This window comes from Hyperolius riggenbachi, chromosome 1, assembly GCF_040937935.1.
Source record: "Hyperolius riggenbachi isolate aHypRig1 chromosome 1, aHypRig1.pri, whole genome shotgun sequence".
Classification (NCBI taxonomy): Eukaryota; Metazoa; Chordata; class Amphibia; order Anura; family Hyperoliidae; genus Hyperolius; species Hyperolius riggenbachi.
In genome coordinates, this window is record NC_090646.1 from 360007112 (window position 1) to 360032843 (window position 25732).

At 40.7% G+C, this 25732-nt stretch overlaps 1 protein-coding gene across 3 annotated transcripts in view; it reads right to left on the minus strand.

The window, feature by feature from the left end:
• Positions 1-10112: 10112 nt before the first annotated feature.
• Positions 10113-25732, minus strand: part of HOOK3 (hook microtubule tethering protein 3) — a 125961-nt gene continuing 110341 nt past the window's right edge. For 2 of the 3 annotated variants that reach the window (XM_068234215.1, XM_068234216.1), the window contains 2 exons: positions 22171-22307; positions 10113-14804 (listed from right to left, as the gene is read on the minus strand). In XM_068234215.1, the coding sequence (XP_068090316.1) occupies positions 14789-14804; positions 22171-22307 (153 nt within the window). In that variant the 3' untranslated portion in view covers positions 10113-14788. Of the gene's footprint in view, positions 14805-19776; positions 22308-25732 lie in introns of those variants that run through there. The other variant, XM_068234217.1, reaches the window with a different exon arrangement.

A 25732-nucleotide genomic window follows, 5' to 3' on the forward strand; every position in this document is an offset into this window, starting at 1 on the left:
GGGGTTAAAGGATGGAAAAAGGGACGGAGAAATCCGTACGGGCAGGGGTAAAGTGGTTAAAGAACCACTATCGCGAGAATCGTAAAATATATGTAAACACGTAGAAATAAGAAGTAGGTTTCCTCCAAAGTAAAATGAGCCATAAATTACTTTTCTCCTATGTTGCTGTTACTTCCAGTAAGTAGTAGAAATTGGATAGAACCGAAAAGTTTTCAACTAGCTCATCTCCTCATAGGGGATTCTCAGGTTTTTGTTTTCAAAAGCATTACGTGAATGGCAGTTGCTCTGTCCAGCTTCCAGAAAAAAGTGTGCAGTGAGCAGGGAAGCTGGCCAGCATCATTGTATAAATCCTTTTCAGGGAATGTCTTTATAAAGAATAAGAGCCTTGCTGAGAATCCCCCATGAAGAGATGGACCAGTTCAAAACCTGGTCGGATCTGTCAGATGTGACAGCATCCAAATGCTGCATTAGCTCTTTGGTAATCAACAAACCATTCTTTATCTGCTTACTCATCTCATCCGGAAATCCAGTTTTGATGGTTTGTACCATTTTACACACCATGCTGGGGGAGGGCAATGCAAAATGTGCACTGGGTCCAATAGCTCTGTAGCTAGCCATCTGGATGAAGATTGAAATACTTTCAAGCTAAAAGGTGTCTGTTCCTTTTTTCTTATTACAAAAAAGTTACATGGTACATCAATGCAGATATTCTAGTGTGGCCTTCTTACCCTTGCTAGAAAGGGTGTCAAGGCCTCATACAGGCAGAATCACATCCATGGTGAAGTACCAGATTAATACAAATGTAGGTTTTTATCAGGGAATTCACATTGCATCTACCTACTGCTGGCAATTTTAGCTTTCTGTTCATGAGAATCCTGCCACCCTGTGGTGCTGAAAAAAATGGCACTGCATCATGCTCTTCTAACAATTTATATATTTTAGAAACCTGTCAAAATGTTATACCCGAATATGTGATTTATGTTGGAAACACATCATACAAAGTTTATATAGCTTTACTGGATCTGTGTATTACAAGGTTCTACCTAAACAACCCATCCAAATGACATCCATTTAGTCGTTACACTGCTGCATAGATGCTCGCTGGTACATATAGCGTTTGCGGCTAGTCTAAAACTCCAGTCTGTTTAGTTACTTAGTCCATGTTTTATGGTTTGCAGCCTTCCCTATCTATACAATACCACAACTTTCTGTTTTTATCACTATCACTCTGCTTTGTTAGCAAACACATTTCAGTTTACAGCCAGAAGCTTTTACAACCCTGCGACCATTGGACAGGTTCCATGTACAGGATATGGCGTTTACTCCACTTAAATAATGCAACATGAAGTATACACATCATAACTTAGTGAATTCATCTACTAAATCGTGTAACACTGAATTCTGAGTTTTACAGCATCTATAATACAGCTTCGTAAGGCGCTCAGAGGATGGCTGGAGCCAAAAATTCTAACAGCAAGAAGCTAATATGGAATGTATCCAGCCAGCAAATGCACACCATTTTTAGATGACGTTCGCTATTAAAGTGGTATGGAACTCAGCATTTTCTCGTTGCTCTGAAAGATTATTTACAGCATAAAATCTACCACCACAATACAAAACAATTGTAGCTGAACAGCATTCAAATAGTTAAACACAGCACTTTGTTCTTCAGTGCAAAGCTCATTGTCAGTGGGCAACTTCTGGCCACATCCAAAGAGGTGATAACATCTTTTGGATACATTCCTTTGTCAGCTACATTCAGTAAACATTAGCAAACTGGAAACTGAGCTGTACAGAGCAGAGAAGCAGAAAGAGCTGAGAAGTGATGACTACATGGATTTTAATATATAAATACAGCAGCTATGCAATATAATGAAATGGCAGTTTTCAGAGCAGATAAACTGTACTTTGGGAATTTGTAATTTGCATAAACAAAATTACTTGTGCACAAAGCAAATACAGTGGTTTGCAAAAGTATTCGGCCCCTTTAAGTTCTCCACATTTTGTCATATTACTGCCAGAAACATGAATCCATTTTATTGGAATTCCACGTGAAAGATCAATACAAAGTGGTGTACAAGTGAGAAGTGGAACAAAAATCATACACGATTCCAAAAACATAAAAAAAAAAAAATAACTGCAAAGTGGGGTGTGCGTAATTATTCAGCCCGAGTCTTTGTAGAACCACCTTTTGCTGCAATTACAGCTGCCAGTCTTTTAGGGTATGTCTCTACCAGCTTTGCACATCTAGAGATTGAAATCCTGCCCATTCTTCTTTGCAAAACAGCTCCAGCTTAGTCAGATTAGATGGACAGCAGTTTTCAGATCTTGCCACAGATTCTCGATTGGATTTAGATCTGGACTTTGACTGGGCCATTCTAATACATGGATATGTTTTGTTTTAAACCATTCCATTGTTGCCCTGGCTTTATGTTTAGGGTCGTTGTCCTGCTGGAAGGTAAAACCTCCGCCCCAGTCTCAAGTCTTTTGAAGACTCCAAGAGGTTTTCTTCCAAGATTGCCCTGTTTTTGGCTTCATCCATCTTCCCATCAACTATGACCAGCTTCCCTGTCCCTGCTGAAGAGAAGCACCCCCACAGCATGATGCTGCCACCACCATATTTGACAGTGGGGATGGTGTGTTCAGAGTGATGTGCACTGTTAGTTTTTCGCCACACATAGCGTTTTGCATTTTGGCCAAAAAGTTCCATTTTGGTCTCATCTGACCAGAGCACCTTCTTCCACATGTTCGCTGTGTCCCCCACATGGCTTGTGGCAAACTGCAAACGGGACTTCTTATGCTTTTCTGTTAACAATGGCTTTCTTCTTGCCACTCTTCCATAAAGGCCAACTTTGTGCAGTGCACGACTAATAGTTGTCCTATGGACAGAGTCTCCCACCTGAGCTGTAGATCTCTGCAGCTCGTCCAGAGTCGCCATGGGCCTCTTCACTGCATTTTTGATCAGCGCTCTCCTTCGGCCTGTGAGTTTAGGTGTACGGCCTTGTCTTGGTAGGTTTACAGTTGTGCCATAATGCTTCCATTTCTGAATCATCGCTTGAACAGTGCTCCGTGGGATGTTCAAGGCTTTGGAAATCTTTTAGTAGCCTAAGCCTGCTTTAAATGTCTCAATAACTTTATCCCTGACCTGTCTGGTGTGTTCTTTGGACTTCATGGTGTTGTTGCTCTCAATATTCTCTTAGACAACCTCTGAGGTTGTCACAGAGCAGCTGTATTTGTACTGACATTAGCTTACACACAGGTGCAATCTATTTGGTCATTAGCACTCATCAGGCAATGTCTATGGGCAACTGACTGCACTCAAACCAAAGGGGGCTGAATAATTACGCACACCCCACTTTGCAGCTATTTATTTGTAAAAAATGTTTGGAATCATGTATGATTTTCGTTTCACTTCTCACGTGTACACCACTTTGTATTGGTCTTTCACGTGGAATTCCAATAAAATTGACTCATGTTTGTGGCAGTAATATGACAAAATGTGGAAAACTTGAAGGGGGCCGAATACTTTTGCAAACCACTGTATAACTGTATGGGTAATGAAAAGTAGGAAAACACATTTTGATTGTTATGTCAGGGTTTTATCCTACTTTAAGGATGTGTTCTGCTGCCAATAATTATGTGACTAATCGGTGCTTATATGTCCCATCAGCTGTGTACACAATTCCCCTAAAGCCCCATACTCACGGGGGACGGCCGTCGCCGCAACCGCGTGGCACGCGCATGTTGCGGCGACAGTTCGCCCGTGTGTATGACGCGCGCGCCCCGAACCGTCGCCCGTCTGAGCTGTTGCCAGGCGATTGACATGTTCAATCGCCGGCTACAGCCGTCGCCGCAACCTCGCCGGAACTGTCGCTAGCCCCGCATGTGTATGCGGGCTAGCGACAGCTACCCACAGACAGTACATGGAGCATCCGGCGGGGGGGAGGAACCTCGGCGACAGCTTCCGCCGCATCGCTAATCCCTCTGCTGCCGTGTGTATGCAGAGGGACTTGGCGACGAGCTGTCGCCGAACTGTCTCCGAACTGTCGCGCACACGCTCCCGTGTGCAGCGACAGCTACAATTGTCCCCCCGTGAGTACTTAGCTTTAAGGCCCAGGGTAACTGTTCTCACCTGAATGAATCCCCACATACCAGGCCAAACTTGTGACAGCAGCTTTGTTTATTTACTTGCCACACCACTGCTCCCTCTAGGCAACACTAACAACTGCAATATGGATAGCATATGACCTCTCCACTGTGTAAAAAGCATTAACGAGCGACCAAAAGTAGCCACGATGTAGTAGGTAAATTACTCCTGAACCAGCTGACGTCAGGACCAAGTTCCTGGAATACCTGTGGGTAAGGAAAGGTGGTACCGTGTACCAGGGGCATTCGGGAGGTACAAGCCTCTAGACTCCTGTTAGCAACTAAGGTCTTCAAAACTGATTGGTACCTGCTTCATATGACTGCAAGTCCCACCTTCTTATACAGACATGGTAGATATACCATGCACCAGTACATGGTTTCTGCTGTAATACAGTTTTCTATCTACCACGTTTCTATGGAGTCCCATACCCACTAAAGGTGTAACTTCAAGCCAAAGAAAAGGAAAGACTGGGTCTCAACCTAATTTATTACAAGTGCCACAGTATAAAGCACAGATTGAGACCCAGTCTTTCCTTTTCTTTGGCTTGATAAAAACAGTGGACCAACAACAGCTGATGACATGGCTCCCCAAATCATCACTGACTGTAGAAATGTTACAATGGACCTCAAGCAACTTGAATTATGTGCCTCCCCTCTCTTCCTCCAGACTCGGGTACCTTGATTTTTAAATAAAATGCAACATTTACTGAATGGAGGTCTTTGGATCACTGAAAACAGTCCGGTCTTACGCTGAATACACACGTTGAGATTTCCTGTTCGATTCCCGGGATCGAACGAATCTAATCAATTATTTCCAACATGCTCGATTCAGATTTCGATCGTTTCTGCCATCGATTTGCATGTTAAGTATGCCAAATCGACGGCAGAAATCCAAATCGAGCATGTTGGAAATAATCGATTCGATCCCGGGAATCGAACGGGAAATCTCAACGTGTGTATTCAGCATTACAGGTAAGACGCTTTTCATGTCCTGTCTGGTTCAGAAGTGTCTTGACACGAGGAATGCAACATTTGTACCCCATGTCCCAGGTATGTTTGTGTGTGGTGGATCTTGAAGCACTGATTCCGCCTGCAGTCCACTCCTTTTGAATCTCTCACAAATTCTTGAATGGGCTGTGCTTCACAATCCTCAAGTCTCAACTTAAACTTTCCATTAATATGCTTTGATACAGGACTTTGAACAGACAGCCTATTTAGCAAAGTACCTTTTGTGGAGGATGTCAATGACCGTCTTCAGGAAAACTGTCAAGTCAGCAGTCTTCTCCATGGTCCAGTGGCCTACTGAACCAGAGATCATTTAAAGGTTCAGGACACCCATTTTGGGTTAATTAGTAGAATGAGACTGGACACTAATCTTTTGTTTAAAATATTTCAGCACTCTGCAACTGAAAAAGTACAAACAAGTAGGTGAAAGAGTACTGTCAAAAATATTTTATTGCTTGCTGGTGGCTTAAGAAGTCTTTTTTTGATATGTTGGTAAAAGGCGTTTACAATATTGAACTTTTTTATATTCAAATTTTATGAGATACAGAGTTTGGGGTTTTAATTACCTGTAGGCTATAATCAGGAAAATATGGAAAAAAAATAAGCACTTAAAGGGAAGGTTCAAGCAAAATAAAAAAATGAGTTTCACTTACCGGGGGCTTCTACCAGCCCCATGCAGCCATCCTGTGCCCTCGTAGTCTCTCACTGCTGTTCCAGTCCCCCGCTGGCAGCTTCCTGACCTCGGAGGTCGGTGGGACGCATTGCGTACATTTTTACGCATTCCCGATAGTGCAGGAACATTAACGCATACATTTTTACGCGTTACTGGTTCAATGCGTAAATTTTTACGCATTGAACCAGTAATGCGTAAAAATGTATGTATTAATGTTCCTGCACTAGCGGAAATGCGTAAAAATGTACGCAATGCGTCCCGCCGACCTTCGAGGTCGGCAAGCTGCCAGCTGGGGACTGGAGCAACAGTGAGCGACTACGAGGGCACAGGATGGCTGCATGGGGCTGGTAGAAGCCCCCGGTAAGTGAAACTCATTTTTTTATTTTGCTTGGACATTCCCTTTAAATTGTATGACAGTTATTAAATCTTTATAATATAGGAGATTCACTGGCTTGAATTAATTACTGAAATAAAATAACTTTTTGATGGTATTCAAATTTATTGAGGTGCACTAGTATATGCCCTTGTAATTAATTTACTTAAGCTTTTATTGGTTTTAATGTAGAGAGCGATTAGTGTATATGTATATGTTAAGGTTCATATAGCATTTTAATGTACAGTAACCTAATTGGCCTTTTCCCGTTGTTCCATAGTTACTTTGTTGCCAAGTGAAAAGGCTTTTCTCTATGCAGTCATGGGTTAAGAATATATTCAGTGGGGACAATCAGTCAAAACATTTTTTTAATAGATGCTGCACTATGATCTCATATTGGTCAGAATGCCATCAACTAAACAGCAGAGGTCCTCACCTTCCCTTTATTTTATCGCAGAATTTCAAGCTAATTAGTTATTGTCACTCACTACTTTGAGTGGGCAGTTCAACATGCAATGCTAGTGTGAACCTGTTTAACATTTGTTATATTGATTGGCCAATTGTTTTGAGCAGTTGCAGTACAAGATCATTATTACTTAAAACTCAATTTCCACATTGATTCACTAATAATTAGTATTATGTAAAGTGTTTTGTGGTAAACTGAACTTCCTTCAAAACTTCAGCTCAAAGGTTTCACTGCACAGAAACATTTTCATAGGAAAAGGACTTGACCCAATATGCTCTCCATGGTGCCGATGCTGGGTTTTTAGAGAATCAGCATTAGTGTGTTTTACTTTTTTGCTTTTAGTTTTCTTATTATTAACCTGGAGGGGGTGGACCAATCAGCCTGGTAAACCAAGAATGAGTGGTGGTGGATCATAAAAGAAGCAAACATGCACCCATGCTATAATGAAACCATCCCACATCGCCTTCAGCATTGGAGAGGTTTTGAGAGATTACCACAAAAGGATGACTCCAGTATCCTGCTTGGCACCAGTTTAGAGCATTTCTTCTTTTAAATGCCAAGGTGAGGTTTGCGAGCAATGCAATTCCTCTGATGATGCTCTGTCACTACAAAGCACACAGCCGCTATATATATATCTTAGTAAGTGAGGCACTGGCAATTCAGCTGAGCTAGCACCATTTAACAGTGTGAGAGGTGAAGCTGTGAGATTGTGGAAGAAAGCCATTCACATCAGTCACTTCTAGCAGTGGAAACAGACATTTCTTCATTTGTGGATTTCTCAGTTCTGGAGGATTTGTATGCAGTATTCTGAAGCATGATTAGTTACAGGTTTACTAAAGCTCTGTAAAATTCTGTTCGTCAGATAAGGTGGCCATACATCTAACGATTTTGTGGCTCAATCAACCTTTCTATCTGATATTTTTATTGAATCGAATGAGAATCGTAGCCACAACTAGAATGCCCGACCAATGGTTTGATCAATTTCAGGCTGAAATTGGTGGAATGTATCGATTGAGCATGCTGGAAAATCTTGGTTAGCTGTGGTAGTTTGGAAGCGTGACGGTAACGTTGTGCAATATCGCGACGACAGACAATGTGACAAACCCAAGGCCCACACACCTTGACACCAACGGATTTTATTGGCTACTAAAGGCAGCCATCTTGACCTGCAATTAGTTTGCTTGTAAATTAGTGGGTGTTTATAAAAGGTCAATTGCTTTCTGGACTCCTGGCAGACCATTCCGTCTTTCATCCAGTGCTGCACTGATGTTTTTTGGATTGTCATGTGGCCAGTAAAGGAAATGACAAAGGATCTGCGGGAAAAGTTAATTAAAGGAATACCATCGATTCACATATTTTTTTCAATTGACACAGGAATTGTTTGGGAAGTGCTGCTAAGTACTGGTGTATACTGTACATTTTAGTAGCAACGTCTTTGTTCACTGTTAGCAAAATACTTTCAAAGTTTACTGACGCCAAAACTGAAGGCTGACTGAGCCATGAGGAGAGGGGAAATTCCCATCACACTTCATCAGTTAACTCTATGTGTAGCTCTGTGTGTGACAGAGAAGAGAGCTCCCAACAGCTGCAGCTCCTGTGTCCTGTGTTTCTGACTGACGTGTCTGAAGAGAGCAGAGTTTGATATGTTTGATATTTGCTTTCTGTAGTCTGATATGCAACTCTGACTGTGCATTGAAGCAGACACCCCTTCTGCAATTGATTTGTCCCAATATAGCTAAATCCTATCCTCAATAAATTACAGTTTTTGCCTCTGATATTTAACATGAAAAGTAGGAAAAATGTTTACACAGCTACATTATTTGCACACTGTCATTTTAGAACACTTGGGTATCGATAGTATTCCTTTAAGAAATGTAAAAACGAATTAAGAAGTGGAAAATTATAAGTTCTGTTGAAACCAAACCACAGTCAGGTAGGCCAATTAGAAGTTTAGTCACAACTGCAACAAAAATTGCTCAGGATGCAAGGAAAAACTCACCAATAACTGCAGGTGAAATACAGGTGATGTAAAAATTACTGCTTTGTGTGTAACTCATTAACTGTGCTCTTAAAAGAAATAAGAGTAAATAAACTGACTTCAGTCCCAATTTAAATATGAATTTTGCATGTAGGAAAAAATGTACATACTGCTGCATAATGTCGCACGCCATGTGCTTTTTCTAATTAGTAGTCATTAGGTGCTGTGTAATGCAGACAAATTTGCGTAGGGTCATAAAGTTTAGGTGCATAAAAACTATTGCTTTTTCCACACGGACCAGTGTGAACCCTGCTGCCTACGTTTGTTCTGATAATTACCTTCTAGAACAAAGTGAAAGAAAAATGTATTCTGGATTTGACTGAAAATATCCTAAATAGGAGCAGAAAAACACAAAATTGTGATTCTGGGCAACCAGGATAATTTGACTATTTCTTTTGTTTCCTCAGAAATCATTTACTTAATTGCCTTATGCAATGGTAAGAATGCACGTGAGTAAATGATTTGGGAAACTACATACACATAAAACCTGTATATGCTGTGGTTTTTATTTTTCCTTTTTTTAAACTTAATTTTTCTTTTACAGGAGAAAAATATGAAATTTCAAGTGTGTTCTTAAAGAGAATCTGTATTGTTAAAATCGCACAAAAGTAAACATACCAGTGTGTTAGGGGACATCTCCTATTACTCTCTGACACAATTTCGCAGCTCCCTGCCGCATTAAAAGTGGTTAAAAACAGTTTTAAAAAGTTTGTTTATAAACAAACAAAATGGCCACCAAAACAGGAAGTAGGTTGATGTACAGTATGTCCACACATACAAAATACATCCATACACAAGCAGGCTGTATACACCCTTCCTTTTGAATCTCAAGAGATCATTTGTGTGTTTCTTTCCCCCTGCATCTCTCATGCACTGAAGTTTCAGGCTGCTCTTTTCTTCCTGCAAACAGCTTTGCCCTTGTCTGAATTTCCTCAGTATGTGAAAGCCCAGCCAGTTCAGAGGACGATTTATCCAGCTTGTAAAAGATAAGAGAGCAGAGAGAAGCTGCTCTAATCTAAATATCACACAGGCAGTGTGCAGAGAGGGGCCTGGAAGGGGGAGTTCATAGCAGAACCACAACAGTGAAGAACTTGGCAGCCTTCCAGACACAGGCTGACAAGTCTGACAGGGGAAAGATACATTGATTTATTACAGAGACTGTGATAGCAGAAAGTGCTGCAGTAAGCCAGAACACATTAGAATAGCTTTTGGAACTTGTAGGATGATAAAAAACAGGATGCAATTTTTGCTACGGAGTCTCTTTAATCAAATTTGAATGCAAGTCTTCACTGTGGGTTTGGGCAACTGCCTTGTTATGTATATGACCATCACAAACGCTGTGTAAGTAAAAAAAACAAAAACCAAGAAAACCCCAAACATTCTTTCTAATAAGAAGCAGACTCCAGGTGTCTTTCTTTTAAAATAGTTTATTTACAAGTTCCTTAACAAAAGTACACTTCTGTTTACACTGGAAGAATTGCGTGAACAATGTACATTTCATGTTCAAAATGATAACCATTCATCATATATACAGGAGTCCTGTCACCGCTGATTCCAGCATCCCTGCTATGCACCACTGAGGCAGAATGGCAGATTTATAGAAACGGAATCCTAATACTATTTCTCTAGATAGTACTCAGTCTGAAAGTAGCTAGAGAACCAAGGTACAATATAAACTAGGCAACCCTAATCCATCATGTTTACTATGTATGGCATTAAAACAATAATGCTCTAAGCATCCCTTAGTGGACGGATGTTGCAGCTACAGGTCCCTAAAGACCAAAGTCGTGTTTAAAATGTTTTCATCTAAAAATCTAAGGGTGTGAAGGTCAGTGATGCGTATGCCTCTTGATATGCGCTATGTTCACATCAGTTTACACTTTACAAAATCTGAAGAGCGGTAATATTCCCCATGGAAGCTATACAGTACAATGTTTCATTTGTATCTAGCTATCCATAGTGATTTTTCAGACTTGAGCTACATAAGTGGAACATGACTGCAGGATTAGAACATGCATTTTATTCACTAATGTAGTGAATCCTACTCTTGTTTAAACTCGAACTCTGGGTGTTTCATAGAAATAACTTAATTATAGGAAATATTTCCTATAATGCAACTCTCTGATCTAGCCATAACAGGCTACCAAGGCCCAGTGAGCTATATTCTAGCAAATAGGACTGCCAGATCATTGCTTTTCCAGCTACCTGGTAATCAATTATAGGGCAGCAGCTTTATCTGACAGAACTGCTTACCTTACCTACAGCTGCCCAGTGCCAGGATGAGGAGAGACCTTTCGGCTAAATATGCTGAATTATCTGGCGCAGGGATGTCAGTAGCAGACAGCACAGGACTGCAGGGAGGAGAGGTGTGGGATTAGGCATAAGAGAGAGTCAGCAGTACCCCTACCAGAGACTATAGATGTGTAAACTATTTACAGGGAAATTACTAAGAAAAAACACCCCATGTCTACGTTAATCAAGATTTTGGGCCCATTCCCACCTAAAATCGCTAAACGCTAACGCTAAGCGATTTTCTGGCGTTTTTTCCTAGCATTTCCCAGTGATTTTTCACTGTATAGAAAGCGTTTTTCCAGCGATTAGCGTTTTGTGATTTCAAGTTCAATTTAGCCTGCAGAATCGTTCCAGAATCGCTCAGAAAAGGCTGCCGGCAACGCGTTTGCATTTCAGCAAATCGCTTAGATGAGAACACCTCCATATACTTTCAATGTACACACGTTTTTCAAATCGCTAGCGATTTTCAGCAATGCTGAAATTGCGCTGAAAACGCACAAGTGTGAATGGGCCCTTTGAGGCTGTTGTATTTTTAAGCCAGTGTACAATGGTTATGTTCTTTTTATCTGCATTAGAAAGACAATGGGATTCTTTGGCATAAGTAAATATAAAATTCTGCATTTGACTCTTTCATATTTACCAAGTTTAGAAGTTGGTGTGTTCCTTCACGGTTCAGTGCATCTACAACTACTTGCTTTGTGACATTTTGTACAATTAACAGAAACTAATGATAGCTGGAATGACTTATTAGCCTGAGTGCCAGACAACTGGATTTCACAGTAGGCTGGAAATTTGTTTACTAGTTTTCACTTTGGTATATTTAAAGGTCCATTTGCTGGCTACTTGTGATGAATATGAAAAACTCCTAGATACTGAATACTGTCCTAACTAAAGAGAAAAAAAAACATTGGAGCAGGATTTTTTAACCTATACTTCTATCCTGATATTCCAGTTCTGCAACCAATGAAAGAAACAAATCACCCATCTCCCTCAAATTTATCTACAGGGTTTTCAATCTCATTGGACACTTAACATCCCCCTTAAGCAACGGGCATCAGCCTGCACTTAACGGTAGCCTGGTAGCTCCAACTCTAAAGTGTCCCTCAAGCTGCACATCTTCTCAATTGCCAGCATTAAAGGAAGAACAATCTATAGCCACACACCCCTCCCAGGAGGTACTGCAGGAAAGCAGTCAAATGGCATATCTACAGTATTTGACAGTGCAAAGATGGGCAGTTACCTAAATGGAATTGATTTTTGAACAAAGTCATCATTTTGATCAAATTTGCCTGGATTATGTCCGATTACTTTCAACGACAATGGATTTGTACTGCATCAAACCGTAAAATACCATGAAAGGCATTAGCTTTGACAGAGTTCAATCAGCATTTGTCAGAAGGCTGAATTAAACAGAGGCTGCAGAGAGTTGCACTGAAACATACTCCTGATTAATATGTTAACAATGTTTTAAGGAGCCAATGATTTGGTTGCCACTAGGACACCTTTTATCAAGGTAGTGCTAAGGCTAACAACAGTCATTTTGATGCTGTTAATACTATCAGTGCCCTGATAAAGGGGTCCTGGTGACCCCGAAATGTTGGCTCCTGTAAGTATTTTACGGATTAGACTCCATTCTCCATATGCATCTTCTGGCTTTTGGGATTCTTTTGCTGGTTTAAGTGCCTCTTTCAGCTGAGCAACCACCTGATTCCTAGAAGAGGTATCTGGGCACCTATATTGTCACAACAGGTACTCCATATTCAGACTGTAACACAGACCAACATTAGTTTTGAGTCCCAGAGTGTTCCATCCATGTAGCTCAAGCCTTAAGGTACGTACACACATCCTGAATTTCCGGCCAACTTGTCGTCCGACTTGTCGTTTGAAAGACAAGTTGAATTGTGTATGCGCAGTCGAGCAACTGATAACAGCTGGTTTGCCGGATCCGCTTGGCAGATCAGGTGCATTAACTGTCGTTCAAATGACTGTCAGGTCCGCACGTGTGTACAAACGACTTCTAGTCGTTTGTCCAACTAATAGACGTTCAAACATAAAGTTGTTTGATCAGTCGTTTAATTTAGTCCATTGTTCATTATCAAGTTGGTTCAACGACATGTAAATTAGGATATCAGCCGCTTTGTTGCTCAGTGTGCACAGGACGTCTGAATGACTTGTTGTTTGCACTTCAAGGCGTTCAGATGACCAGTTTAAACAACAATCGGGCGTAAAGTTGGACTTGCGTACGTACCTTTAGAGTACAATCAGATTAAAGCTGAAATAAAACAGCCCAAATCAAACAATATCCTCATCTTCATAAACTTATGCAACATAATAAAAATAATGTAACAGTAAACGTCATGGTTCATGTAATACTGCTGTAAAAATCGGCATCAAACTACATAATAAAATGGGCGATATTGGAGCCGATGGCTCTGAGTTTAAATACAAATTCGCAGATATAAATATATTATGTGTAAGTAGAAATACAATTTAAAGTATGAGCACAGTTTATTTAAATAAATGCTAAGGCAGCCAGTATATGCAAATTAATTACATAGAAAGTATATTGGAAAATCAATATCTTGCTATAATAACATACAATAAGCAATGTCACATAATTTAACATAAAATCTTGTTTTTAAGAGAAGCTAATATGTAAACAAAATATTTTGCAACAGATATACGCACGTAAAGTGCAAGCCAAAAGTAAGAAGGTATTATGCAGCAGGAAGTGTAGTTTAGGATTTGTTAATACCTGTATAAACCTTCAGCTTGTTTTGGATGACTTATTGTAAAGTGGTTATATATACAATCCATGCTTCAAAACTGTAAACAGTTGTGGGCATGAACCACTGGAGTCCATATGCAACAGATGCTAACAGGACTAAGGAGATATAGTTTTTTTTATGTTGAGATCTCAAGGAAGATCTTTCCGTCAGAGTTTCTGATCCACTCTAAAGCTTCTTAGAAGTATTCAATACCTGTCACTTGACCTGGCAGTTTTAGGTGGGACTGGGTAATGACTGCAATTCTGAAATGGCATGCAGCCTCTTTCTGGCCGGCCTTCTCGACATTGCTCGGGGAAAAACAATGACCAACGGGGAAAAACAACGACCAGCGGGGAAAAACAACAACCAGCTGACCACCCGACTCCCCCCCCAACGATCCTCCTTATATGCATATTTGCTGGAGCCAAGTGTGCAGATTATATAGAGATCTTTCTTTAGAACATGCACTAACTACATTTGGCAGGCAGCTAACCACTGACTCACCCCTTGCTCTCTAAAGCAATCATTGTCATATTAGTTAGAATAAAACTCCCAACAAGCAAACTATGGACCTCAGTATGGCCAGAGTAAGTAGACAGACCCATGAACTCAGTTATTGAGATCTTGCAGCTGCAGCCCCTTATGGGACGATTCCATCTACCATCAAACATCAATTTAGGGCGGTCTGTTTCTTTGGGGTGTTAGTAGCACACTTGGAACACTGGAAAGCAAAAGCAAGGAAAACACTTTATAAACCAACCCCTTAATCACCTAGACACAGGCTCATGTCACGAAAACGTTTGTTAGTCATCAGCTGTTATTAGTAATTAAAATGCAAACGTCAAATACACAATACCTGCAAATGAAGGTGTGAGAGCAGTATGGTGGTGCTCGGTGTAGAAACATTACAATGAAGCAAGCACAGTTAAACCAGAGCCCCTAAAGAAGATGGTTAGTCTGCAGGTTAGGCCGTCCAAACATAATTTTCATGCAACGGGCAGTATTTGACTGCAAAACCATGCCGCGATCATGCAATCACATCACTGCAAATAAACAGCAAGGAAAACGTGTTAATATCATGGAAGCAAAAGAAATCCTTAATAAATAAAGTTCTTAGTGTATCTTCTATTATAACTCCGGGAAGGAAAAGGGTACCCTTATTAAACTAATATAGTACTCATTTTGTTCATATATCAGCTGGTCTCATCATTTATTTACTTGATACTCCTCATCTTTCTTACTGTTTCCTATTCATTTTTCTACTTTAGACATTACACTTTGCCATGAATTCATGTCCTCACTATGGTCACTTTCGACAATACTTTTTTAAAAAAAAGAAGACCAACGTGACAAACCAGCATTAACCTCCTTAGCGGTAACCCCGTGTGTGACACGGGGTAAGCCGCCGGAGGGTGCCGCTCAGGCCCTGCTGGGCCGATTTAAATAATTTTTGCTAGCTGCGCCAGCACCCCGATCGCCGCCGCCGCGCGCCCGATCGCCGCTATCCGGTGCGGCGCGCCCCCCCCCAGACCCCTGCGCTGCCTGGCCAATCAGTGCCAGGCAGCGCCAAGGGGTGGATCGGGTCTCCCAATAACGTCCCGACGTCACTGACGTCGGTGACGTCATCCCGCCCCGTCGCCATTGCGATGGGGGAAGCCCTCCAGGAAATCCCGTTCTTTGAACGGGATTTCCTGATCGCCTATCGCCGGAGGCGATCGGCGGGGCTGGGGGGATGCCGCTGAGCAGCGGCTATCATGTAGCGAGCCCTGGGCTCGCTACATGATTTAAAAAAATAAAATAAAAAAAAAACTGCTGCGCTGCCCCCTGGCGGTATTTTTCATACCGCCAAGGGGGTTAATATTCACAGGGCTAAGGACTCTTTCACACTACAGCCCTTTTAAAGCAATTCAACGCAAAGTCGAAGCTTTGCGTTGACCAAGGTAAAATAAAAGTCCATAGACTTTCATTTTACCTTTCCCACCCGAAGCTGCATTTCAATGCGTTGCGGTACGACACACCCGGGAGCATTTTAACGCCGGGAATTAGCATTTCCCCGTCGGGTTAATTACTACCGCTGCAACTCAGTGTCTCACCGCAGATTCCCAACGACACGCCGCAGCCTATTCAACACGTGCAGGAGAACGGCTCCTGCACGCGTTGTAATGTGAAAGAGGCCTAAGCCATAGTAAAATGCTATACTGTATCTCTGTTGTACAGGAAAAAAAAATATACTGCTAATATAGAAACACATCAAATTAGTAATAAGTGGCTATATCAGGAAAAATTATCATGCCCCTTTGACTAGGCAAGAAGTATAATTATCGCTATCTATGGAGCCCTACTATTTTCTTTCACAAATCTTAGACCAAAAACACTGCTGTCTACTTTTATCAGGAAGCATTTTATTCAATTTTACAAAAACTGGTCTAAAAAAAAAAAAAAAAAAATCTTTAATATTCCTATAACTACCTACTCAGCTCTCTGAACAGGTTTGCTGGAATAAGACTAATGAAATTAAATGCCTGACAGAAAGCTCCAGAAAGAAAAGCATAGACAACAGATTGGATGGGTTCTGACTTGGAAAAATTGCTCATCAGTGCTGACACAAGAGACAAGGCACAAGCAAGAACCAGGACACAATTACTACAATGCCAAAATAGGCTTGAATTTTTGTTTGTTTAATTTCTGAAAGTAGATTGCAAACAAGAGGAAAAGCTATTTAAAAAATATTTAAAATAAGCAATTTCAGGGGTATTTATTATGAATGCACTGTGAAGGAGTTCTTATCTATTGTGCTTTGTAAATCCCAGTGAAAACACTACAGTACTGTATTTTTCTTTCTTCTATTAAACTATGAATGAGTTAGTACATGTAAATATAGCTCATGTTCCCTTTGGATTTTCCTGCTGTGGAAATAACACATCTCCATGCATTTTGGATTAACCAGATATCACCAGTGAAGAGAACATGCTGCCTGGCATAAACCATTATGACAACATTCATAGCTTTAGTATAGAGGGATGGAAAACTTTGACTTTTTTGTTCTTAAAGATGCAGTGCAAATACAGACTTTACAAAAGGATTTCCATCCCAGTTTACACATAATCAGTATTTAAAATTTAAATGGGTTCAACTCTGCCTCAAAAAAGATGATCCACCAACACTGAATGTGGGAATACATGGCCCAAGTGTTATAAAAGGAGACAGCCACCCATACTGCCCTGTTCGCTACAATGGTGAAGGAGCACACAAGCTAATAGAAATGCATTGTGTTACTGTACCACAACACATTTAGGCCTCTATCCACGGACGGCTGAACTGCATGTAAGGGACAATCTGAGACCTCACTTGAAGCACGTAACACTCCCACTGCAGTCTTCAGCCAGACAGGGACAAAGGCCATTAGCAGTTCCAACACAACATTCTGCACTCAAAACTATCCTGGTGCAAGATTACAGTTGTAATAAAATGACATCTACATCTGAAAGATAAAATTGTTTTTTTGGCCAAATTTATACTCAGCTTTGTGTTACTCCCCATGGAGTTTCTGTATAACATACAGAAGAGTATGATACTGTATGTGAAAAAGAAAAAGTTACTCCTAGGATATTACCCTGTGCATTAAGGGCCATTTTCCACAACATCCAGATCCAGGCCAAATATGCAGCATTTCCATTATACACAAATGGAAAGGGGAAATGCCGCCTATCTCTGTAATGGCTTGCTGTCCAGACTAGCCGTGCATGATTCGGGCTGCAGCTTCGCAGCAGTACAGGAGACGTGGCTGAAGCAGAAATAGACCCTTTGTCACTCACGTGTTTCACATAGGTTCCAAGAGAGTGGATAAGATTAGCCCCACTGACTTGCAGCTGGCACACAACATGCAGGTCAAGCAATGAGTGCTTCCAGGAGACCCGACCCACTAAAACAGCTGAAAATCTTGGATACTCTGTAGGATATTTTATACAGTATTCATGCACCAAGGAACACATATGCAAGGTAACTGCTTGGCAGTGTGAGTGCAAAGACATGCATTAGGATGCTATTTTATTGCCTCATGAGTAAAAGCATGTTTTTGACTTAGAATTGGAATAAAAATAAATAAAAAAAAAAAAAGACATAAAAACGGGTAAATTAAAAATGTACAAGAAACAGAAACAAACGGACATCTTCTTAATGCAGATATGAATAAGTAAAGAAGCCTTTCCCCTTATGTCACCTGTAGACTATGCCATCGGTTTTCCTGCACACAGCAAAGCATCATGTGCTCGGTTGTATTAGTTAGACTGAATGATATTGCAGTCGGTAAGTTCTAGATATCCCTGACTACTTAAGACCTGACTGCCTGGATCACATGAACTGTTTTTCAACATGCAAGCTGATGGGCGAGGTGGGGGTGGGGCGGTGAGGGTGGTTTTTGGCGTGCAGAGTTTTTCCTGCCTTATTTTCTACATTACTCTTCCAACTCACTCATTTGTAACACTTCCAGTTTTAGACTTCCATTAAACCCCCCCCCCCCCCAAAAAAAAAATCACCTTCTAATAAACAATTTGCAGGCCTTTAAGTTATTGGTTTAGTCCGTTACACCAAAAACAAATAAAATATTCAACTTAAAGTAACCAAATGTACAAAGCATTCAACCATTTACAACTTAATGCAGCTGAAAAACAAGTAAGAACATTCAACCATGTAAAGTGCTACTTCAACATTTATAAAATCTTACTATGGCAGATAGTGGCACTAATATTCACAATTACATAAGAAACTAATGGAGAAAATAAAAATATGCAAAGGTAATCTCTTCTACTCATTCTATACTTAAATGTTTTGTAAAAAGATTCATCACATCCTTTGTTTGGAACAAGTCTTTCCTAAGGGCACATTAACTCCAAATGTGAGTAGCAGTGTAATGGCTTGCAGTGTGTTGCCCTATGGCACTCTGAGGCCCCATTTGATTTAAGTGAATGGAGGTAAATGCAACAATGCAACTGAGTGAAGCACTCAAGGCATTTTTCTTCTTTATTGGCTGTGTCACAGCACACTGGAGGTGTGCACGGAGATGGGACTAATACCGTAGTAATGCGGAAAGGAGTAGAGTTGTGCATGTTGACAGTGGTAATCCTGCTATTGTGGTATTACTGTCACAGCTCTGCTTCATAACACATATTACTATGGCAATGACCCCATCCCCATGCACAACTCTGCAGCAAAGCACAAAGGTGATAACTACTACTAAAGGAAAGCCTAGTGTGCTGTATTTTAGGCACCTTTCAGTAACATACTTAGAATGGGAGTAATGGAAAAGTGGTTACAAAATTTATATTGGATTCCAATATGGAAATCTAAAAAAAGCAGATGATCAAGGCAATTGTGCTGTATAGTAAAAAGTGGTATTTAAATAGTCGTACAATACACTTGACCAAGTTGCTGCTGCAATGGGCAGTTCCCCAGTTATTTCAAATACAGAACTTTAAAGAAAACCAATCATGGTTTGAAATGTTCTTTAAATATATATCGTTTTTAAATAGTATAACCAAGCACCTTTGTATCCTGAAGATTCACATTTGCTACCTCCATTCGTTTTTTTTTTTATTTTCACTTTGTGTCAAAGCAGCGGAAAGTTGCCTGCTTGACAACTGCTGCCCTTTCAACTGCATCAATTGCATCCTTGTTCAGGGTCTAGGTCTAAAAAAAATCATTAGCAGGAGAGGTTCAGCAGGACAGCCAGGTAATCTGCATTGTTTAAAAGCAAAAAAAAAAAAAAAAAAATAGGTCAGCCTCTATATCACTCACTTCAGTTTCCCTTTATAATTTCAGGTAGTATGAGACAGTATTTTTCCAGATTGTAAGCACAGGGCTTTCTTGCAATTGCTGTATTTTAATTTTGTTAAACAACGGTTTGTATTAAGGTTGCCATACATGATACAATCAAATCTATCGAATACAAAATATTGTAAATATTTTTACGTTTAAGAAAAAAGAATACATTTTTCAAATTTTTTCAATAAAAATTTGATTGAATGTCTTAGAAAAAGTCAGACAGAAAAAAAAGAAAGTGTGTTTTATTTTCTTTTAAAATTTGCGGGAAAAATTGCATATGGTATATTAGTTCAATTTGTCAAATAATTTGAACAAGCAGTCAAGAAAAAAAATTAAATCATGTATGGTCGTATGGTCGCCTTTAGCCACTGTCAAATCATCGTTTTTATTTTTTACCTCCATATTATGAAATGAACTTCCTGTTCTAATTAGTACAGCACCACGACAATAATAATGGTAATTTATAGGCATGGAGTCCGAATACTTGATGGGCAGCATATGTTTTAGCCAACAAGACTCATGGGCCCATATGCAATTCACTTTTTCTCCTAGGTGATATTATCACAACTTGTCATAAGTTGTCTTTTAAAGGGACTCCGAGCAGTGCAGAAACTATGGAAAGTTGCATACCATTTTGAAGCTCTCTTTCTCCTCTTTCCAACGATATAGAAACTGCCGCCCTACGCCTTTTAGTTTTCGCAATTTTCGCGATCAAAGTCGCGGCAAATGTGATTTTGATCGTGAAAATAATGAAAACTAAAAGGCGTAGGGCGGTGGTTTCTGCACTGCTCAGAGTCCCTTTAAGCCACCAACAAGCAAGAAAATACTCAGAATAAATTTGATAGTACTTTTTCACCAACTTTTGGGTACTTTTTCAATTGTAAAATGCTGAAAAGTTAGTCTAAAGAGAAGATGAAAATTTTCTCCTAGGAGAGAACTCAGGTGAAAATGTTAATTGCATAAGGGCCATGGTATGTTCCAGATTTGTCCTAAGCAAATTAAAACTCTAGTACAAGTTTCTGTTTTTTAATGCATACTCTGTGGGATATATCATGTGTGTCAATGCACAAAGCTTTGACCATTCCACATAAATCATTTTTGCATTCTTTTTTTCCTAATTACCTGGCTAAGTGGATTTGTAATGAAGACTTCCACTGAGAATGTCATGCAATGCTTGCCTGTGTTCAGTCCAAACTCCTTCCTCTGGCCAAACATCAGCCACAGGACTTAGTCAAGGAAAATCTGTGAGGGAACATCAGCCACACTTTTCCTATGAACACAGAGCTAGCCCTGCCTACTAGAGGAGGGTGGAAGTCTGTAAAGAAGAAGAAACTCCCACTCTGCTTTCAACTCTATACACTGATTCTGAGTCGAGCTGCTTAGAAATCTGGAACGGTAAACTAGGCCTTTAAAGTAAACAATGTGTTGAACAGATTTTTCTTGGGTAAGTGTGCACACCTATAATAACACAGAGACGAACTCCACAAAATGATACAAAAGAGCTGAGTACACCCAACAGTCTGAAAATGGCTGAAAATCATGTGCTGCACAATCAACAGATCATCATGTTAACATGCCACTTGCCTTTGACCTCAAGAATATGTCACTATAGGTCCATAACCCAAACATGACAACCTCAGCCCAAGGAAGTCAGGACATGCATCAAGCGAACTGCAGTCAGCCAGACATCCTTGTGACTACTGAAGCATGTCTGCATTTTTTTTTTAATTTATCAGTATTGAAATTCTTTCATGGCTCAGCCGAGGCTGGTTGTCTTATTCATGAAAATACCCACTTCCTGCATATAAAGGGCAGTTCTGGATGCGGTTTAACTGGTCAAAGCATTTCCCAAAATTAAGAGACACAAAGATGACTAGGACCATACCTGCATATAGTTATAATAGGAAGGAGAATGTGTACAGAACAAATATTTGAAGATGTTGGTCAGTGACCACTACGTATGGAATCAGCCATGACAATTTTATAACATACCGTCATGGCTGTATGGAGACAAAACCTTACAGAACCGAGAATGCCTTTCAAGTGAAGTCACAATGCTTGGATTACCAATTATGACAATTCTTGTCATGTGCGACTATTGCTGCATCCAGCTGCTCTGTGCAAAACTGGCTTAGCCAGGAGGTTGTAAATTAACAGTAATTGTCCTCATAGCACTGTGGTGTTTGTTCAAAGTATACATTACACATAAAGATCTCCACATAGGCATGTTGTACCACCAAATCATATTGTTCAGAAAATTACATAAAAAGACGAGTCAAAATAGATTTTGTTCTTAACAAAAATGGTTTTTTGCTCTTAACTTAAAAGTTTTCTTAAGAAAAAAAACCTTGTCATTCTGATCTTGGAGGGATGGGGAATTGAGAGGGGGGTGCACTCTATTAGAGCACACACACAAGACTTTTGGCACAGTCAAAATAAGGTAATTTAAAATTGTTACACTAATAAGACGAAAAAAAAGTAACAATGTTTTAGGAGGGAAAACAAAAGATTAAAAGCACACTGGTGACATTTCCTGAAATGCAGTTATGTGCAATACAAGAGTGTGATGCAGAAATCCCAGCCTTCTACCTCGCTGTGGCTGGCTGTACGTGCCCTGGATAAGACCTCCTTGAACTTGTGGCTTGCCGCTGCCGTGCAAGAAACGACTGTCCTGATCCTGTGCTTGCCAATCTGTCCTCGGCAGCTTTTTTATGTAAGGCCATACCCTGTGGTAAAACAAAAATAGCAGAACAAAATGAAACTGGAGTCTGAAAGTAATCTGCATGCAACACTGAGCTTTACTAACAAAATAAACGTTGAAAGAACCATTACTGCCTTTTTGCTTTAAGGTAAAAATACATTCTAAACATCCTAAAACTATTGCGCGGATCTTGCCAACTTGAAGTGGAATAATGAATAAATACTGAATAAATGATGAATAAACCTTGAAGAGAGAAAATTTTACATGTCTTTCATTTAATCAGAATCCATCTCCTCAGAAGTTCTCCTTTTCTGCAGGTTGCCGCAATGACCTATCAATTTATGCCAGACAGAAATCCTTTACTAATGAGGCCTCTGTCATCTGTTCCACCTGGACACAATGCATTCAAGAAGGCAATGGAAACGACTAACAAAGCTGGCACCCTCAAGCCAGAGCTGCAGGAAGGGTGGTTCCTGGCAGCTGTATTTCTAAAGCATCTATTACTGGTGACCAGCAGTACAGCAGCTTTGGTTCCCAGAAAAGAGTTATTGTTTGGTAAAGAAAATGTAGTGAATACTTTAAAAATAAACTTGTGTCTTTACAAGGTTTTATTTTATCCATTCTTGAATAGAGATTTAATAATAATTCCAATATTTGTATAGCACTTTTCTCCTGTCGGACTCTAAGCGCTTGCGAGCAGCCTCTAGAGCGCACTCAGTAGGCAGCGTTAGGGAGTCTTGCCCAAGAAAGCCTACTGAATATGTGCTGGCTTACTGAATAGGAAAAACTGAGATTTGAACCCTGGTCTCCTGTGTCCGAGGCAAAGCTCCACTTACCCTACAATGGAAAATAAAAGGTTGATTCTTCTTGACAATGTGAACATATTTACCTGTGTTTGGTGTTCTCAAGGGTAAGATAAACACATTTCAATAATAGCTAGAATCTCCACTGACAAAAGAATCCTAACAACATTTGTGACAATGTTAGTGTGACTCAGCAAAGGGTTATGTACATAACAAAATTATCCCCCGGTCAGGATTCTTTACTACTGTATTAGTATTATTATTTATACAGCACCAACATAATCTGTGTAAGTGCAAACCATAAGATCAACGTCATTCCCTTCACACGACAGAATATGGGGTGGGGTGGATGGTTTAATGGTTGCAACCACTACAGCTTTCTTGCAACAGCATGCAGAGAAAGGGGAAGGGGCTCATGTGGCACGACTTGAGGTCTAGAAGGCATCAGGGCTTAAATCTACAGTTATAATGAAGTCAATAACAAGGAGTTCACTATCTGGGGGCAGGAAAGGGCTTATTTTGCAGATGATGTGCAGGTGGAAATGACAGGTCTAAAGGTGGGTACACACGTCAGATAAAAGTCTTTGGAAAATGAAAGATCACAGACCAATTTTACCCCCTTTCATGTAGTATGAGAGCCATACTCTACACAGTCTATTCTATGGAGCTGAACTCCCCATCAGATAAAAATCTTTGCAAGATGCTGCACACACAGATGCTGTACACATTCAAAAGATCAGTATCTGCAAAAGATCAATCCCTGCAAAAGATCCATTCCTGCAAAATGCATTCATAGTCTATGACATCTGCAGATCTCATACACACCTTGTTTAATGGACATTCATCTGCAGATCAGACAATTATCTGCCGATCTGAAGATCCAACCTGGTGGATCTGATCTACAGATGAATGTCTGTTAAACAAGGTGTGTATGAGGATCTGCAGATCTCAGACTATGCATGCATTTTGCAGGAACGGATCTTTTGCAGATACTGATCTGTTGCATGTGTACAGCATGTTTGTGTGCAGCATCTTGCAAAGATTTTTTTCTGATGGGGAGTTCAGCTCCATAGAATAGACTGTGTAGAGTATGGCTCTCATACTACATGGAAGGGGGTAAAATTGGTCTGTGATCTTTCATTTTCCAAAGACTTTTATCTGACGTGTGTATCCACCTTGACATTCTGGATGTGGACAGTGAAGGAGAGGGCAGATTTAAGTGACAGCAGATCTGTAGGGTAGGGATAATGTCTTTGCTATAGCACTATCTGGGAAAGGTTTGAGGAATGACTATTTAAAAACACAAGTATACTCTGCCTCACTAAAATGCTTCTTAAAAGAAAACCTGTAGGGGAAAAAAAATTGCCCCAAAGGTGTACTAATCTCAATAGAGGGAGCCTCTGGATCCTCCTCCTCCTTTCCTGTCTTCCTCAGACAAGCCATTACAATGATGCCCCCTCCACAAAAGCGCGTATGCACAGTAGCACAGATCCGATCAGGCTCGAGGTAAGTATTTAGCTTTTTAGTTTTTGAAGATAAGTGCAGCTGCTTACCCAGATTTCCTAATATCCTGACTGAGGTTCTGTGGAATAGTTCCCTGTCTAGAAGAAATGCAGAGCAACAGAATAAAATACATTTAACAGCTCTGCTACCACCTAACACCAATGGGCAGTCGCAGAGTGGCTCCCCAAGGACCACCTAACGCCGATCGGCGCCAAGAGCGGTGGGCGGAGATTAGCAGGGAATGCGCAAGTGGATGTGCGCGCATCCCCGCTGAGTTACAGCCTGCCAGCTATGATCGGAGCTGGTAGGCTGGCAGAGATAAAAAAAACAGTTATTTTAGTTTGTACAGCGAGGCGATGTAGCGCAGCGCTGTACAGGGGACAGCTTTGACACAAAGCTGTCCCTCAAGCGGCTCACAATCTGATTCCTCTCATAGGCCGATGCCTATGAGAGGTGACCGCAGTCATTGGATCTCGGGAGGAGGGAGGGAATGTGTGAGGGATAAATAAAAAAAATAGTTTTTAACCACTTGAGGACCGCAGTGTTAAACTCCCCTAAAGACCAGGCCATTTGTCTGTAAATAGGCCACTGCAGCTTTAAGGCCTAGCTGCAGGGCCGCACAACTCAGCACACAAGTGATCCCCCCCCTTTCTACCCACCAACAGAGAGCTCTGTTGGTGGGGAGAAAAGGAGGGGGGGCCTCACTTGTGTGCTGATCGCTCCCCCAATGTTTATTTTTTTTGTGCAATTATTTGTTTTATTAAAATAAATTTGACTTTTTTTTTTTTACATTTTTTTTCCCAGCCCTCCAGCCAATCCCCGTGATCAGCTGTCATAGGTTCAGCCTATGACAGTCAATCACTTCCTGCACTACAGAGGGGACAGCCGTGTCAAACAGCTGTTCCTAGTACAGCACTGCCTTAGATCACAGCGCTGTACAGCCCAATTAGACGCCGTCTAACAGTTTCCGAGTGGCGATGGCTGCTGGGAGACTTAAGGCAGAGCAAGCGGAGATGCGTGCGCGATCTCCTGCTAGCCCCATTGACAGCCGTTCACGCCAATCAGCATGGAGGGGTCCTGGGGCTGCCACTGTGTTCACGCCAATCGGCGTGGAGCGATCGGCAAGTAGTTAATAAAAAACAAA